Raw genomic sequence first — 16,705 nt, 5'->3', positions numbered from 1 at the left:
GTTTCTATATTGGAGTGAAGTTATATAATTTATGAAACATGATAATAAATGATTGGGAAATTGTCTAAAACTCACCATGAATTTTCAGCATTTCTCTTAAACTTACCACAACTTTTCAAAATGTCTAAAACTCACCATGTCAATAAGTTTTTATTTTCCAAAACTCACATTCCATTAGTGCACCGTTAATGTTTCTTAACAGAGGTGTCCACATCAGCATAAATAACAATTTTTATGACCAAATCACCCTTGAATGGCGAGTTAGAGGAAAATGGTCTTTTTCATTTTTCAATTTTATTTTTTTTACATTTTTTTTTATTTTTTTACAACTTTCTATTTTCTACAATCTATAAAATTTCCTGTATTTTTTGTTATTTATTTGCAATTTCTGTGTTTTTCTATAACTTTTGGTATTTTTTTTGCAATTTTTATTTTCTGATTTTATTTTTCAATTTCTATAGTTTCTATAATTTGAAAATGTTTTTTTTTATTTTGTGTGCAATTTCTGTGTTTTTATGTATTTTATATTTGAAAATATTTTTTGAACTTTTTCCTTTTTTTTATATCTAAATATTAAAATATATGTATATATTTTATATTTTTCTATGAAGGTTAAAATGGTAATATATTAACAGTCGTTAGTCTCTTTAACGTAAAGTTAGTGACGTGGTGAGTTTTAGACATTTTGAAAAGCTATGCAGAGTTTAAGAGAAATGCTGAAAACTCATGGTGAGTTTTTGACAATTTCCCTAAATGATTAAATGAAAACATGTTTTCAAACTACAAATTTAATATCACTTTTTGGTTTCCAATTTGGAAACAAATTTAAATACATATATACAACTACAAATATGTTTTTCTACAATTTTTTTAAGAACCAATTTATTTTTAAGTCATACAGGTTTTGATTTGATTAGAACTCATAAGAGAAACAATTCTTATTAAAGAATGCCCACATCTTTTGAATAAAGGGGAAAATTAAAGTTAACAAGTAATTTGTCCACCAAAATTTTCAAATATATTTACACAGAGGCACAAAATTGAAACTATATACAATAATTAATTAATGAATCAAATATTTTATTAAATTCAGAACTGAAACCCCGTAACATTAGTTTTATTAAACAATCATCAAATATTTTATTAAATATTAAAAAAGTAGTCATAATGTTAAGCTCTTCTATGACTATGTCATAACGGAAAGTAGACAAATACAGTTTTTTCAACCCACCGTTGGTCCATCCAGTCGAACCATTCGAAGCATCACTCGACTAATATTCTGGGTCCGGTTCAATCAAGACCTGCTAGAAAGTAAAAAATCATTGACTTGGTCAAGAACCGTTCAACACAGTCGGTTCAACCATTGACCTATTTGACCCGGTCACCAGGTCGCAGGTTGCACATTCAATGTATACAAACTTTTGGAGGCCATAACTTTGCACTCCGATGTTCAATTGGGATGATTTCTTTTTTATTTTGGGTAACTTTTCGAGATCCATGCGTCTCAAAGGGCCATAGGCGCCTTGCGCCGCTATTTCGCAAAAAAAAAACCTTTATTGGCCTCAAATTACAATTTTTAATATTTTTTAAATAAAAATTAAAAACTAAGTTAAAAATATAAGTTAAAAATAAAAATACATATAACATATCTAAAACATATTTATACATAATTTATTGACAAAATATATATTTATACATACATACACACACACACACACATATATATATGGTGACATGGCATGATTTGAACCGTTCAACCTAACCGGTCGAGCTGGTGACCTACGATCTGGAGGCAAATAGGGTTCGACCTCCAGGTCGGTTTTTAAAACATTGGACAAATATCCTATTAAAGAATCATCTTCCTAAGCTCTTTTAGGTCATAGTCTAGAATAAATATATATTTTCATTAGAGCTCAAGAATCCAAAAAATTGAAACTCACATACCATTTGACCTAATCCGCAAGGGACAAGTATGGAGAGAATGGAACACTGATGAAGTTGCTTAACCACCAGAGTTTTCTTCTTGTACTTAGGAAGAGGACCACACTGCCGTAGGAGACAAGAAAAACAAGGCTAAGCGATGGAGGAGGAGTATGTAGAGAATAGGATGCCGGCGAGCACATCATTGGTTTCTAGTTACTGGTTGTTGGATGTCGGTGAAATCTTTGGAACAAGACGTTATGGAGAATGGAAGAAGAAGGTTAACCGATGGAGGAGTATGGAGAGAATAAGTTGTTGGTGAGCATGTCACCGATTGTCGGTTGTCTACCGTAGGATGCCGGTGAAGTTTCCTGAAACAGTATGCTGTGGAGAATGGAATGGAGAGAACAAGACTATTAGGGTTCTTAGGAAAGGGAAAGATTAATTATTTTTAGGTTAAAAAAAATAATTGGGTTAATGGGTGAATTCTGATGGGATGGACTTAACATCCGTCCCATTGCATCCCATTGAATTCTGCACATGTGAAGGAGAAAAACATGCTATTGGACATGTGTCCAAAATTTATGGAGTAGGTAGGGACATGGGTAGGAAGCTTTGGACAGGAGATCCCGACTCACTTATGTGATGCCAGAAGCTGTTGCATGCATGAAAGCCCTCCTAAACGGGGACTAAAGCACATAGGTGAAACTTGGGCAGGTTGAAGGTCAACCCAGGCCCAACCCGAGATTAGTTTCTCAACCTAGACCTAACCCAAGCTTAAAACAACACAATTCAAGTTGGGCGGCTCAACTTGGGCTAGGCTAGGCTGAGTTGGTCAGACTTGGCCAGATTGGTCAAGTTTGAAAGAAATTATGTATTTGTTTTTTACATAACCATCTTATGTTTGATTTTATGAGCCTAATTTAATAATAGAATTGATTGAAAATATATACAAATTTCATTTACACATGCATACATAATTAGAAAAAATATATATAAATATAATATAATACACATATACATGTATTTTTCTCAGGTGAGCTCAAGTTGGGTTGGGCTCAGCTTGAATCGGTTACAAGCCACCTGATGCATCAACCCAAGCCCAAGTTTAGGGCAGCCCTTAGTTTTTTCGCGTAGTCCAAGCTCACAGCCCGAAAATTCAGGCCCAACCCATGCAAAAACTCGGGTTGGACCCGACAAGTTCAACACTAAAGCAGTTGGAAATTATAGAGGGCGTTTTAATGATAAGCAAATTATAGGTATGTCTCAAGAAATTCATCGAACTATAGACGGTGTTTAAATAAATGACCTTTTTTGTCGTGAAATATTTGAATTTCCCAACGGTAACTTCGGAAAACAGAAAAGAAGCAAGAGGAAAGTACACGCTACCGTTACTTATTATTTCTCCCTCCCCTTTCACTCTCAGAGACAGTTAGCTCAGTTCTCCAACCCCCTTCAGCATAACTTCTCTTTTCGTTCGAACAATCACAGTAAAGTAAGAAAGGCGGAAGATATGATCATAGAACGCGTTGTGATGGTGGAGTATCTCGAGCCATCCATGTCTCGAGAGCTTCTCGGTAAATTCCCAGATAACTCTGCTTTCGATTTTGACTACTCGCAGAGCGAACTATGGTCGCCGTTGCTTCCTCGCAGATACAGCTCCATTTCTGCTGCTACTTCCATGGAAGTACGAAGGAAGCTCTCAGACGGGTTCGAGAAAGTTGCGCAGGAGAAGATCAGGAAGATGAGCTCGAAGATTAAGAAGAAGATAACCACGTTCAAGAAGAAGAGGTGCAACGACCTTGGTGCAACTCCTGTTAAGGGTTCTACACCTAGAAAGGTAAGCTGCTATTTTGATTCAAGCATCTAATTTATTTATTTTTTTGTCTGAAATCGTGATAATGAATTAGCCTTTGGACTGTTGAAATCTAAAGCCCCATTTGAGAATTTTCGGGTTTTTATATTTTAGAAGAAATTTCCTTGGTCACTGGGAATGTTGTAATCCGCATACAACATTTTCCTGTGTACATTGAAAAGTCTATTGCTGTAATAGTTTGCGAAGATAGAGTGGGTGTGTAGTATAGTATAGCCTCGATGGATGGGTATTACCATTTCAACGTTAATGAAAGTTGAGATGTACAGTTCTTCAGAGCTGGGGCCTCGAATTTGTTTCCCAAGCTCTGTTTCTCGGTTGTTACGTTTAATCCCCTAGATTTTAGTGAATATTGTCTTGATTCATTATAACAAGTGTTTTCATCGTGAGCTGTTTGAATTCATTTCTTTTTGATCTCATCAATTCGTTTCAAAATTGCTTTTCAGGGATGGACTAGGGTCTTGAGAGCTGCCTCCAAACATTTCAAGAAGCATAAGGATCCTCCATCTCATATAAAGCTGCGAAATTATCTGAGAAATTCGGAGTTTAGTTAATATGCCATGCTGATCACCTAGATTGTTCTTTTTATATTTCGAATTTGGCAAGAATTCTCTGTATCAGATGTTTTATTTTTGTTCAATTCTTTTATTGATTGTGTAGTCGTCACATTGAATGAAACTGATTTGATTGGATTTATAAATTTTCTTTTATTTTTGCTGAGTTATTTATATCTGTATAATTGAAGTTGAATATGTATTCTTCTAGTTCTCACACAATTTCTGTAGCAAGAGAAACAGGCTCTATCTTGCTTCATTCGCAACAGGAAAGAGTGTATAATACAATTGCAAATCATCATACTTTTCTTCTGCAGATTAATATGGATTATCAATTTGATCTTGTCACCAACCAAAAAAACATGAAAATAGTAGATTGCAACCGACTATGCAATGGAATTTTGTTTGAAGTTATTCAATCAGCTAGTGACCCAATTATTCAATCAGCTAGTGACCCAATTACCGGTTTACAATGAGTGCAGGAAGGAGTAGCAGCAAGTAATCCAGTCCTTCAATATAATTGAACAGTCCAAGGGTGTGGAGTCCTCAGCTTAATACAGCAAGCCTGTAAACCCTCCAAAATGATGGATCAGTTCAGTAAGTTCTCAGATGCAATGGTCCATAAAAACTTCAAATGTTGCTGAATTTTCCCGAGTTAGAACCACAGACAATTCACTTTGTTCAAAACATTCCATCAAGGTGCTCTCTGTTTTCCTACATTTCTACATCAAATATCAAACAACACTACATTAAAACTATACATCAGTTAGAAGAAAATCGATCTGGTAATATTTGGTTCCTTGAAGCCAAACCATGTGGATATTGGTTTCCAAAACATTTTCTCCGACTCTGCAGTTTTGCCTTTTCAATTTGTTCTTTATCCAACTTCAAATGGTTCCCAGTTTTCTTTGTTTGGAGGTATTTTTGTTCTTACTGATCTCTCCTGAATTTTTAAGAGGCTATTTTTTGAATTTAGATGCCAGGAAATATTATGGTTGAATATTACCCATTTTATGCCAACAGAAACAAAGCTTGATGAAAGAATTAGTAAATATGCATTATAGCATGTAGAGTCGTTACAAGAAAATCCAAGGCTTTGAGGACACCATGCATGATGATGCATCATTTCATTTAATCACTAGAATTACGGTATTATGGGCCGAAATTGACTCATGAGTTTTAGGATATAGTCAGAGTGACAATTATAACTTGTTAACAAGGTGTGGGGCACAAAATTATTGCAACTACCATTACCCATAACTAACCTGCAGTCTAATCCTATAAATTAATATATGAATGCAGAAATTCTTGACAACATGGTACTGAAAGTGCAAATCTAGAGAGATTAATAGAGAAAAAGAATTCATATTATTCAAATACGCTGTAGAAATCATCCTTAGGCTCAGTTTGTCTGCAGTGCAAATTTCATTTGTATTCGTGTAAATGCATAGGAGTGCAAATAAGCTGTGTAAATTCTATGTTGCTTTTGCTTCAGATTTGACTCTTATCTTATTTGTTTTTTGACAAGTAAAATAAGCAAGTAAAATGATGTTGTCTCCACCTTATATTAAAGAGAATGGAGATATGAGGGTTATTTGTTTGGGAGTGAGGTAGGAAGATAGATGATGTATTGATGTGGCCCCTACTTTATTATATGAGAGAGAAATGAGGTAGGAAGAAGGTGGTGAATTTTTCATTAGTCTTTGAGATGTAAAATTTGCACTGCCTATGAGTACATATGAGACAAAAGTACAAATTTTGTATCAGATAAGAGTGTAAATCATAGTTACAAACAAATGGATGCAAAAGTGAACCGGGTGAAAATTTTCTGTTCAGTTTGGATTTGCATTGCAAACAAAGAATGGCATTTGGGGTGGGGGAAGAAGAAAATTGGAGAGTGAGAGAGAGAGAGAGTTCCTCAAGGTAATTAACAAACACAAACTTCATTCCGTATAAATCCAGTCCACTGGAAAGAGAAAATATAATGATATTATAAGGCCTACACTTGTTTAAACTCCAATAGCAAGAATACAATACACAATTCCGCAGGCCCAACCCAAAACCAATGGGCCTATTAGAACAAGCCTATGGCTTAGGCCTCTCTCTGCAAGCTTCCCTAATTTGGCCCATTAAGGGAAGATTTCCAGACTAGGCAATCCCACTTCCCATCTATCCATCCTAACATGATCGATGGGCCCAGGGAACAAGCCTATATATTTACTGGGTCTCTCTCTCTACGACTGTACATGCTTCCCTAATTGGGCCCATTAAGGGAATCTTTCCAGATAATCCCGCCTATAATATATGTCCCGGGACCCTTTAGGTCCACGACAATGTTCAGCCCTAGAGCCACCTTATAGTAAAAAATTTCCCAAGAGTACAGGCTGTACAAAGATCTAATATTTTAATTAAAAAACGAACCTGAAAAAAGACTTATTATTCCATGTAGCAACCTGTGCACTGTCAAAGTGTAAAGAAATTTCCTTCCTCTTTAACTATCATTGTCCCTGCCCTCCTTTTAGAAAAGAATAAAAAAATTACCTCTTTAAGAAACCAGAAGTTCAACCTGTCCAACTACCCACAACTATCATTACCATAGTCCACAGTTTTGAGGAAAACGAGATGGGACCTACTGGGTCTTTAAAACTCTGCACATTTCTTAATTTTCTGATTTCTGGAGAAAATTTCATTTTAACATCATTAGTACATTCCCCAAAATTTCTTGGGTATTGTAGCTATTAAGTGTAAGTTTACATTGCCCCAAAAAAATACATCCATAGACTTGTATCCTCCTGTAAATCTGTAATCCTTATTTTATTTTTATGGACTACTTCCTACTGAAACTGATGGGCCATTACCCAATTATGACCCAGGCTATCGTCTTCTTGGGAGGGTTGCTGTTGCTGGAAAGCCTGGAAATGGACCTAAGCTTAGGCTTTATTTGTTTATTTATTTGCATGGAGTGACCTCTCTCAGACTTGAATCCTGCATTTTCACACTTGTTCAGCTTGAGATTTTAACGTTGCACTAAGCAATGACCCCTTAACTTCTGAAACTGATGATGGTAGCAAGAATCAACAAGACTCATAAATGCAAAATCCCCTATTCTTGGAGTATAAAACCCCTCCAGAAAAAAGGAAGAAAAAAAAAAGTCATTTCCTACACCATATATATAAGAATTTATGAAACCTTATATTCCTTAGAATAGATCATGCATGAAGACAGCAAGAAAAACTAACTTAATTCTGTAAGCTATTAATAAGTTCATAATTAAAACACATTCATAAGCAGGAACATATATTACACAAATCATATAATTAATGTCGCAAGCAATTTGGTGAGAGTACAAAGATATGAAGAAGATATACCAGATGAAGTGATAATTAATAATGCATGGCAATTGAATCTTCATTCAGTTGTAATCCATCAAAAAGAAGGAAATTTTGGCTTACACTGGTTTATATAAAAGTTGCAATTAAACAGTTGAGATGGGAAAATCTTTTCTTCTTTAGGAAAAGTGAAAAAAATTAAAGAAGATTCACCAACGCCTAACAATACCTGATGTACTGTATAGAAATTGACAGAAACGTGTTCAATTTCATTAATATTTAAATAAGAATGAAATCAAATTAAAAGTAATGAACAAACATGTTTGACATACAAAGCCTGCATGCATCTCCTGAGATGCAAAGCTAGGGTTATCATCATCATACCTTAAAATGTTCTCGCTTACAAGTAAAATCCATACCTGCCACTAAACCCAGATTGTTCAATTCTTCTTATAATGGAGGTTACAGTTTCTTTGTCTCTCATCCTTTTCATCTTCAAGACTTGGGCTCCCTGAGTTGAATGGTGCTAGCGAGCTCAGTTGCAATCGGACTCAGTAGATGGTCTCAGATCAAACATGGGAAATCAAAACTAATTTAAGGAGATAGAAATACAGACAGAGAGCTTGCATGCAGAGTACACCCGCCCCTTGTCATTGCAGATTCCCTAAAAAGTTGCAGAGATATCAACTCCAAGTGTAACGTGATTATCTCCCCAGAACTAGTGGAGTATTTTCCTCTTTTTTCCCCTTTTTTTGGGCATAACCAGGATGTTAAATAACATGAGTTTCATCGATCCACATAGATGGAATGAAGTTTAGAAATCGAATAAGAAAGGATCTCCATCGTCCCAGAGACAAGTAGTAGGGTAATCATCAGGGTACGGCCATAGCGTCGGAGAACCCAATTCATCGGTCATCGGCAGCGGATGCACTTCCGGCGGCTGAGAGGAAACAGCCGTTTGACAAGAGAGAGACAAGCTAGAGTCGACGGAGCCTGCCAGAGATACAATATCATCGTACAAACGGCCCTGGAAGTTAGGGTTTAAATAGGCGGTGATGGATCCAGCTCCAGCATTAGAATCAAAATCAGACGGATGATATTGATGTTGTTGTTGTTGTTGTTGTTGATGCTGGTACTGATTCTGTTGTACAATTTGAGGAGCATGTGTGACGACGTTAGGGCACAGTAGAGAAGAACTAACGGCGTTATAGGACGTCGAGGTGGAAGGAGTGAGAGTGAAACCAAACCCAGCTGGACGAGGAAGCAGAGGCCTTAACAAAGTAGTGGAAGATGATGAAGAAGAGCTTCGCGAGGTCTGAGACGCAGACGGCGAGGGCTGCAAGTTGAGCTGAGCCCTTGATCCGTACAAGACAAGAGCTGCTCGGTCGTAAGCCCGAGCGGCGTCCTCGGCGGTGGCGAAGGTTCCGAGCCATTTACGGGTGCGTTTACGAGGCTCCCTTATCTCAGCGACCCACTTGCCCCAGCTTCTCTGCCGAACCCCTCGGTACCTGAATTTATTGTTATCTGGTCCTCCCTTGCCTTTGCACTTCCTGCCGCTACTAGTGGTGGTGGTGCCGCCGTTGGTGCTGGCGCTGGTACTGGTGGTGGAGCTGCTGCTGGTGCTGGCGATAGAAGTAATATTGGATGAGTCTTGGATTGGGTGTTTCCGGCCTGCATCGTCCATGCTTGTCTCTAAGCAAGCTAAAGATGGGTGGATAAAAATGAAGGATTGGGTGCAAGTCTGTAGGGAGAGAACTTCTTTTCCTTGTCTGTGGAGGCCAAAGGCGGTGGTGGATTTCTCTCCTTCCCTCTCTTTTACATCTTTCACATATATTATTATATATGTTGAGGGCGGTGGTCATCTGATCTCTCTCTCTCCTTTGCTTATAACCAAATTCAGTATTCAGTAATAGAGTGAGAGAGAGAGAGAGAGAGAGAGAGAGAGGGCTAGAAGCTGGACGTCTCAAACATAAATCTACAGAGTAACCAAAACCTCTCCCACCATAAATCTCCTGAAAACTCTTCTTTTCAAAAATCAAAAGCTCCCCTCGTTCGTCTCTCTCTCTCTCTCTCTCTCTCTCTTCTCTCTCTTGTCTAGCTTGCATGCTATCGACCATTATCCCATCAATACCACGTGTAATGAGGTTCAGAAAATCAACAACACGTGTACTATTTCTTCCTCTTACGGCATGGATCCCACTTAATTCCTTTATTAGGGTCTCGGTTAACGAATACAACTAGTAGCCCTCTCCTCTCTCTCTCTCTACCGCTAGTCGCCAGGCAGTCTCAGGTTTGTTTTTTGCTCGAGGCCTTCCCATTGGCGCATGAAAATCGATTTCTGACGGGGCGTTGGATGGTGGCCTGGCCAGCTGCAACAAGCTATGCTATTAATGTTTTTTCTCTTCTGCATCACATATGGATATATATCTTTTCTCACTTACGAGTTCCGAAATGGGTAGAACATGAATCCGATGAAACCAATTTCTTGGTGTGATTGATTCAAAAGTACTGTTTTTTTACCAAAAAAAAATTTTCAAACGTACTAGCTGTTTGATTGATGCCCTCTATGAACACTGCTTAAAAGCTCTGCTACGACCATATACACATACAGTTGGATTGATATTGTTAGCATGTACAAATATTTCTAATTAGTTAAAACCATATTGGGTCTGTAGGGTTGCCAATAGAGAGACCCCTTTAGTTGGTGGTGCAGGTGTCAGGGAGAAAGGCCAATGGTTTGATTTCCCCATGTTGGGTGCTACAGATTGATAGATATGTGATATCTGTGGGTTACCCCATTTTCTGGTGTCTTCTGTTTTTACATTTTTCAGAATACAAAGAAACCTTACTGCATGCTATAGTTGATGAAATCAACTAGGCCCAACATTTTTATTTGTTTGAATGGTAAACTATATACTACACACTTTCTAGCTAATTCTCAATATGTTGGTAAGAGTGTTATATATATTATTTTTCTTAACTCTTATTTATAGGTTAAAAGGGTCTACAGTCCTACCATCTGTCTAAGTATATTTTCCTTATATATATATATATATATATATATATATATATATATATATATATATATTCAGTTATGTTGAAAATCAGAACAAATTAATGGTTTTCAAAAAGACCCATGATGGGGTCATCTGATGACTGATTAGGGTTATCACAACTTCACAACTCAAATTTGTCTAATGGAGGTTTTCCTCAAGTCAGGATTATAAATGAATTAATATTACCTCGCACATTAACATGGCGATGCATGAGGGTTCATTGTGATCATTTCTGCTGGTAAAGAACTATAGTATATCTACAGAGTTCTGCACCGGGCAGAAACGTTCCCCATGAAAGGATTGGATCATTGATTCTAAATTGTTTTTTCTTTAATCAAGTCCAACGGGACGTAAGGTTCCATTTGGAAAGAGTACAAATACAAAATATGTAGAGCGTAAAATCTTGTATTTTATATGTAATTATACTGTATATATTTGTATTTATATTCCTTCCAAAACTGAGCCTAAGGATTTTTGTCTCATAGCTTGATCATCCACTCTGTGTGACTCAGAATTTCAAACACCACATTAGAGATCACAGTCACACATAAGCCTCCATTTTAGTCAACTTTTAGAACAATGGAAAGTCAAAGCCTATAGTTAAGTCTCTTAGATAGACATGGATTTCAATTCTAGCTAATGACATTTTATGCTTTTATTTCTGGAATAATAAGGAACTTTTTTATATTCATTATTTTTAGATTTGCTTAATTATTTTTATTTTACTTTTAACATGGATTTGATGATTTACATAGACCACCTTGGGTTGATATGTTACTCATTGTTATCACAAAAATCATAGTAAATGCAGTGCACTAAAGCTAATCAATTAGTTCATCAACTAATTATATTTGTGATGTAAGTTGTGCAATTCTTTTAATCTAATGTTTAAATCAATTAATGATAATGTCGTAGCTAGGGTGAAGCAAAATCATCATTCACATGCAGGTTGGTTGATGGTTGGGCGCAAAAAGTTGCAATTACACCGGACAAAGCACGCAAAAGAGGAGGTCCAAGGCTAGTGATAACAATCCAGATTTCCTCCCAACAAGAATTCTGCCTACACTTACCCACACATCATTACAGTTGTACATTGGGAATATCTCCCCATGAATAGGGACATATAAATATAGGAGATGTTCTCAAAGTTCAATTGATGATATTGCGTTTATTGCTCTATGTTGATGATATTGCTAGTTATAACCAATGACAATAATTCTCTATTGCAACAATTGATTGATAAGATTGAATCACAAATATAGGGGAATCTTTCATTTTTCTTAGGTATTGAATTGCATCAGTTAAATGGTGGAGTGTTATTTCTCTGTACCCTTGGTATAGAAAATTTTCTGTACTAAATGATATGATGGATTGTTATTGATCTGGCAGAGAAAATTTTTTATTCCAAGGGTACAAGGATGTGATTTGCATCTAAGGAGACCTTGCATCATGGCCATAATACATCCATTGCTCCCACCATATATAGACAAGTGATGGGTGCCTTATTAATTTTAATATCTCACTATCATATAGCCAGATCTATCTCTATGTCTATCTATCAATCATGTATGCCAAGATATGCAGACCCCTATCTATCAATCCATTGCTAATTGGCATAAAGAGAATCTAAAGCAAAGATATATCAAGGGTTCCCTTGATATTGGACTCCATTTTTGTGATGCAGATTGGGCCAGATGTCCCATTAGCGGAGGCAACATTACTGGTTATTGTGTTTTCTTGGAACCTTTGATCAAATGTTCGGTCATCTGATCGGTTCTGTTTTTCTCCCAAAACCGTTGATTTTGGTTAGAAAACTACTGAACCAGCCGATTAATCATTCGAACGGTTTTGATCATTTTTCAACTTTTTTAATTTTGTTTTTTAGAACAGACTGACCGTTCAAACCACTAACCGGACGCCTGAACGGTTCAGTCACCAGGTTGGTTTTAAAAACCATGGTTGAGATTACATGGCCCATGCTTCTCTTATGGATCGGTTTGAAAAGAATTACAAATACAATACATACAAAGTAATACAAAATACAAGGTTTTACACTACATATTTGTATTTGTACTCATGAGCCTATACTAGCTCCACCTCAACTATTTCGGGACAACTTGAGGGCTATTCACATGTCAAGCAGTAATCCTGTATTTCATGCTTGTATTAAGCATATGTTCTCTTACAAGAAGACATAGGCATATCCTTACTGGCTCTACCTCAACCATTTTGTGACAACTTGAGTACTCTCCACATGATCAATCCTCTCTTTCATGCTTGTACTAAGCATATATATAAAGCTTGACTATCATCTTGTGAGGGACAAAATTGCTCTTGGGACCCTTTGGTAGAGGTAGCAAAATGGAAGGTCTTAGCTTCGTATATATTAGGACCAATCAAGGTTCAAAATTTTGTCATGTATTGGCCTGTATTGATCGATGTGTATCATATTTGAGCCTTAAACCGGCCCCTCTAAACCAATTAAAAAAAAAACACTTAAAAACAACACTAATACAGGCCAATACGCCCTACCGACGTATCACCCTATATCGATATTTTGAAACTTGGGGCTAATTCTCTACAATCTACATGTATATTCTTTACTTAGTTATTCTTCTTAATTGTATTTAATTGTATTTGTAATGTAATTTCTTGTAAATGGGGAAATGCCCCTTTGCATATTTTTGGTCAATTCGATCGAGTGGGTAAGTTTTTGAAGCCTAAGTCCTCTAATTTGCATATCTTCCAAGGGTTATTGGTATGGCTTGAATGAGGAATCCTATGAAGAGGTTGAAGATGCTGAAGGATTCAGCTGAGGAAGCATACAGATTTGGTGGGTTGCCTGATAGCCAAAAACTTTGAAGACAGGTGCATTTCTATGATTAATGCTGAATTCCTTGAAAGGGTGCAAATGAATTGGTTGAGGAGATGTATATATTTTTTTGGGTAGATTTAGATCCTAAGGAATACAATTAATACCAATAAAATTATCAGAAAAAACATTACACACTAATTAATCCGCTGCCTGATTTGCTTCTCTATATAAATGTTGAAAGGTAATTCCTGAATCCTAATTGAGATGTATAGATTTGGAAGGCATTCCTAGAAACCCAAAAGTGCGAAGACTAGTGGACCTCTATGTTGATAATTTGGTTTAAGCTGGGCCTTGGGGTCAAAATATCGATACGGGCATATCGGGCGAAGTGATACCTTTTTTTTTTTTACTTATTTTATTTTTTTCAAAACTGATTCAGGGGGGGCAATTTAGGGCTCCTCCACCTCCTGAACCGGTCAATCCCCCGATACACCCACTATAGGGGCATATCAAAGAGGTCCTGGAATGATATATATCAGCTGATATGGGCTGATACGTATCAATACTTTGAACCTATAAGTAAGTAGTTTTCTTTGGGTCATAGTTGGGTTATTCAATGTTGTTTTAACTTTTGCTGGGAGTGTTTTGATTTTGGTTTGGGTACATTTGTGATTATGGGCATTTGGTTGGGCTGTAATTTTTATATAGCTCACTTTTGCTGGCTCAACCTTTGTTTTGGGCCAAGCTTTTTTTAACCTCTGTTTTCATTTTCTTTAATAAAATTTTCTTTTATTTTATGATGCAATTCTTTAGTCGGAAAACAACTCTGAAGAAGAACATGATCGAGACATGAAAACGAGAACGAACTAGCCCGATGAGGCTAGGAAGGACTCACCCTATAATGTAATGATATCGCAAATGCATTGAGACTAGGGGTGTAATCGAGTCGAGCCAAGCCAAACTTTGGCATGTCTTGGCTCGACTTGCCTAAAATATTTTTATGTTTGAGTTTGAGCTTGAATTCGACTCAAACTAATTTGATTAAATATTCATTGAGATTAAGTTTGGCTCAAAATCTTGAAAATAAATATATTTGTATATTATATATGATATTTTTATAATATATAGTATGTTCTTATATTATATAAAATATAAAAATATTTTTTTATATATTATAAAATATATTTTTATATTCTATAATATACGTACATATGTATGTATGTATGTATATATATGTATGTATGTGTTAATCGAGCTAAACTCGTGAGCTTTCAAGCCAAACTTTTTATTGGTTGAACTCAAGCTTGAATAACTAATTGAGCTTACCCCAAGGTTTGAACTCAATTTGAGCTTGATAAGAATCGAACTTGAATCAAGCCTAATCAAATTTGATCGTTAACTATTTGATTAGAGCTCAGTTTGATTACAGCCTTAATTGAAACCTTGGGTCATGCTTGTTTAGTGATGCTCTCCACATTGCAAGATCACCTCAATGGTAAGTGCGGCGAGATCTAGTGTCACAATATCATATAGAGATGATCTTGCTAGAAAGATCACCTACCACACCTAGGGGTGCAAGTTGGGTGGGTTGGGTCGGGTTTATAATCAACTTGGGCCTACCCCTAAAATTTGGACTTAAGGCCTAAGCCCAGATCGAGCTTCAAGCCCAACCCACATTGTAATTTTATGCACTTAGGTTGGGTTCGGGCCTAGGCCGGGCTTGGGTTAGTCAATGAACCCACATTGTATGTATGTATGTATGCATACATATTTATGTATATATGTTAATATGTTTGCAAAATAAGTATGTATATAGGTTAACATCTATATCTATACTACTTTAAAAAGTAAAAATAACCTCAATAATAGAAAGCGAGGACCAGAACCCGTCGAAGCGACCTCGAATTGAAGTCGGTTAATTTCACGGAGGATGATGCACGTGGGATCCAGTATCCTCACGACGACGCCCTGGTGATAAAGTTAAGGCTCAACAACTTCGAAGTCAAGCGCGTCCTAGTGGACTCGGGTAGCTTGGCCAACATATTGTTCAAAGACGCATTCAACAAGCTGCAGCTCCCTTGGTAGGCTTCAGCGGTGAGGAGGTCAGACCCCTAGGGCGAGTTTCAGTACCCGTGGAGGTCGGCACATGGCCGAACATAGCAAGGTTCAAGCACACGTTTCTGGTGGTCGCAACCCCATCTCCTTACCATGCCATAGTAGGTTGCCCCATTACGCATGCCCTACGTGCGGTAGTATCCACCTATTACCTGGCAATGAAGTTCCCTACAGACTATGGAGTAGGGATTGTGTGAGGCAACCACCTTGAATCTCGCAAATGCTACGGAGCCGCCCTCAAGGGGAAATCCAAACTAGAGGCTGACATTGAGCTTGAGCGACTTACGGAGTATGCCAAGGAGCGAGCTACACCAACAGAGGAGACGATTCACATTCCGGTCTTGACTGATGACCCGGCTAAGATCCTCCAGATCGGTGCTTCGATCAATGAGCCACTTCGTTCTCAACTGTAAGATTTTTATTTCACAATTTAGATATATTTGCTTGGTTCGTAGCAGAAATGCCCGGAATAGACTCTAAAATTTTAACTCACAAGCTAAATACCGATCCCTTAGTCAGGGCAGTTAGACAGAAAAAGCACAACCTCGCCCCGGAACGCTAGAGGATAGTCGATGAAGAGGTCGGGAAGTTCTTAGCAGTAGACTTCATCAGGGAAATCCATTACCCGAGCTGGATGGCTAACCCAGTTCTGGTAAAAAAGGCCCACGGTAAATGGGGCATGTGCGTCGATTATACCGACCTGAATAGGGCCTGCCCAAAAGACTGTTTCCCACTGCCCAAGATCGACCGCCTAGTAGACGTGACCTTAGGGCATGAGTTGTTGAGCTTTCTGGATGCATACTCTGGTTACAACCAGATCAGGATAGACCCCGCTGATGAAGAAAAGATGACCTTTATAACTGAGTTCGGGTTGTATTGCTACAAGGTCATGCCCGTCGGATTAAAAATGCCGGGGCAACCTTTCAAAGACTTGTAAACAAGATTTTTGAGCCATTAATCGACAATAAAGTTGAGTGTTATGTAGATGACATGGGCATTAAGACCCAATTTTCAAAATTTTTATTAAACGATTTGCAAAGTAT

The 16,705-nt window shown here is 37.3% G+C and overlaps 2 protein-coding genes across 3 annotated transcripts; one reads left to right on the top strand and one right to left on the bottom strand.

Moving 5' to 3' along the window:
- Positions 1 to 3,326: 3,326 nt before the first annotated feature.
- LOC148846595 (uncharacterized) lies at positions 3,327 to 5,064 on the top strand. The gene is made up of 3 exons (XM_088955319.1): positions 3,327 to 3,760; positions 4,240 to 4,342; positions 4,830 to 5,064. Exons 1-3 carry the CDS (start codon positions 3,434 to 3,436, stop codon positions 4,847 to 4,849), a joined length of 450 nt encoding a protein of 149 aa, XP_088811445.1. The 5' UTR covers positions 3,327 to 3,433; the 3' UTR covers positions 4,850 to 5,064.
- On the bottom strand, positions 4,570 to 9,360 carry ABI4 (Integrase-type DNA-binding superfamily protein). 2 transcript variants are annotated; one of them, XM_088955318.1, is made up of 2 exons: positions 8,096 to 9,360; positions 4,570 to 7,332 (listed from the first exon to the last, which is right to left on the bottom strand). In XM_088955318.1, the coding sequence occupies exon 1, from the start codon at positions 9,358 to 9,360 to the stop codon at positions 8,491 to 8,493; it is 870 nt and encodes a 289-aa protein (XP_088811444.1). In that variant the 3' UTR covers positions 4,570 to 7,332; positions 8,096 to 8,490. The 2 variants fall into 2 exon arrangements, with proteins under 2 accessions (XP_088811444.1, XP_088811443.1); XM_088955317.1 differs by having other exon boundaries at positions 4,570 to 4,912.
- Between the last annotated feature and the right edge of the window lie 7,345 nt (positions 9,361 to 16,705).

The sequence above is a fragment of the Nelumbo lutea genome, chromosome 7 (genome assembly GCF_056320005.1).
Source record: "Nelumbo lutea isolate HS-2025 chromosome 7, American lotus-T2T, whole genome shotgun sequence".
In the NCBI taxonomy this organism is placed as follows: Eukaryota; Viridiplantae; Streptophyta; class Magnoliopsida; order Proteales; family Nelumbonaceae; genus Nelumbo; species Nelumbo lutea.
Note: the sequence above shows the minus strand (reverse complement) of the source record. Positions and strands in the feature narration are given on the sequence as shown.

What these genes read in the sequence shown, in the direction of transcription:
- LOC148846595 (XM_088955319.1), top strand. Translation starts at nt 3,434, where the DNA reads ATGATCATAGAACGCGTTGTGATGGTGGAGTATCTCGAGCCATCCATG. An exon ending in AGGGTTCTACACCTAGAAAG is followed by an intron (nt 3,761 to 4,239) that starts GTAAGCTGCTAT and finishes ATTGCTTTTCAG; the next exon opens with GGATGGACTAGGGTCTTGAG. An exon ending in TCTGAGAAATTCGGAGTTTA is followed by an intron (nt 4,343 to 4,829) that starts GTTAATATGCCA and finishes CAATGAGTGCAG; the next exon opens with GAAGGAGTAGCAGCAAGTAA.
- ABI4 (XM_088955318.1), bottom strand. Translation starts at nt 9,360, where the DNA reads ATGGACGATGCAGGCCGGAAACACCCAATCCAAGACTCATCCAATATT.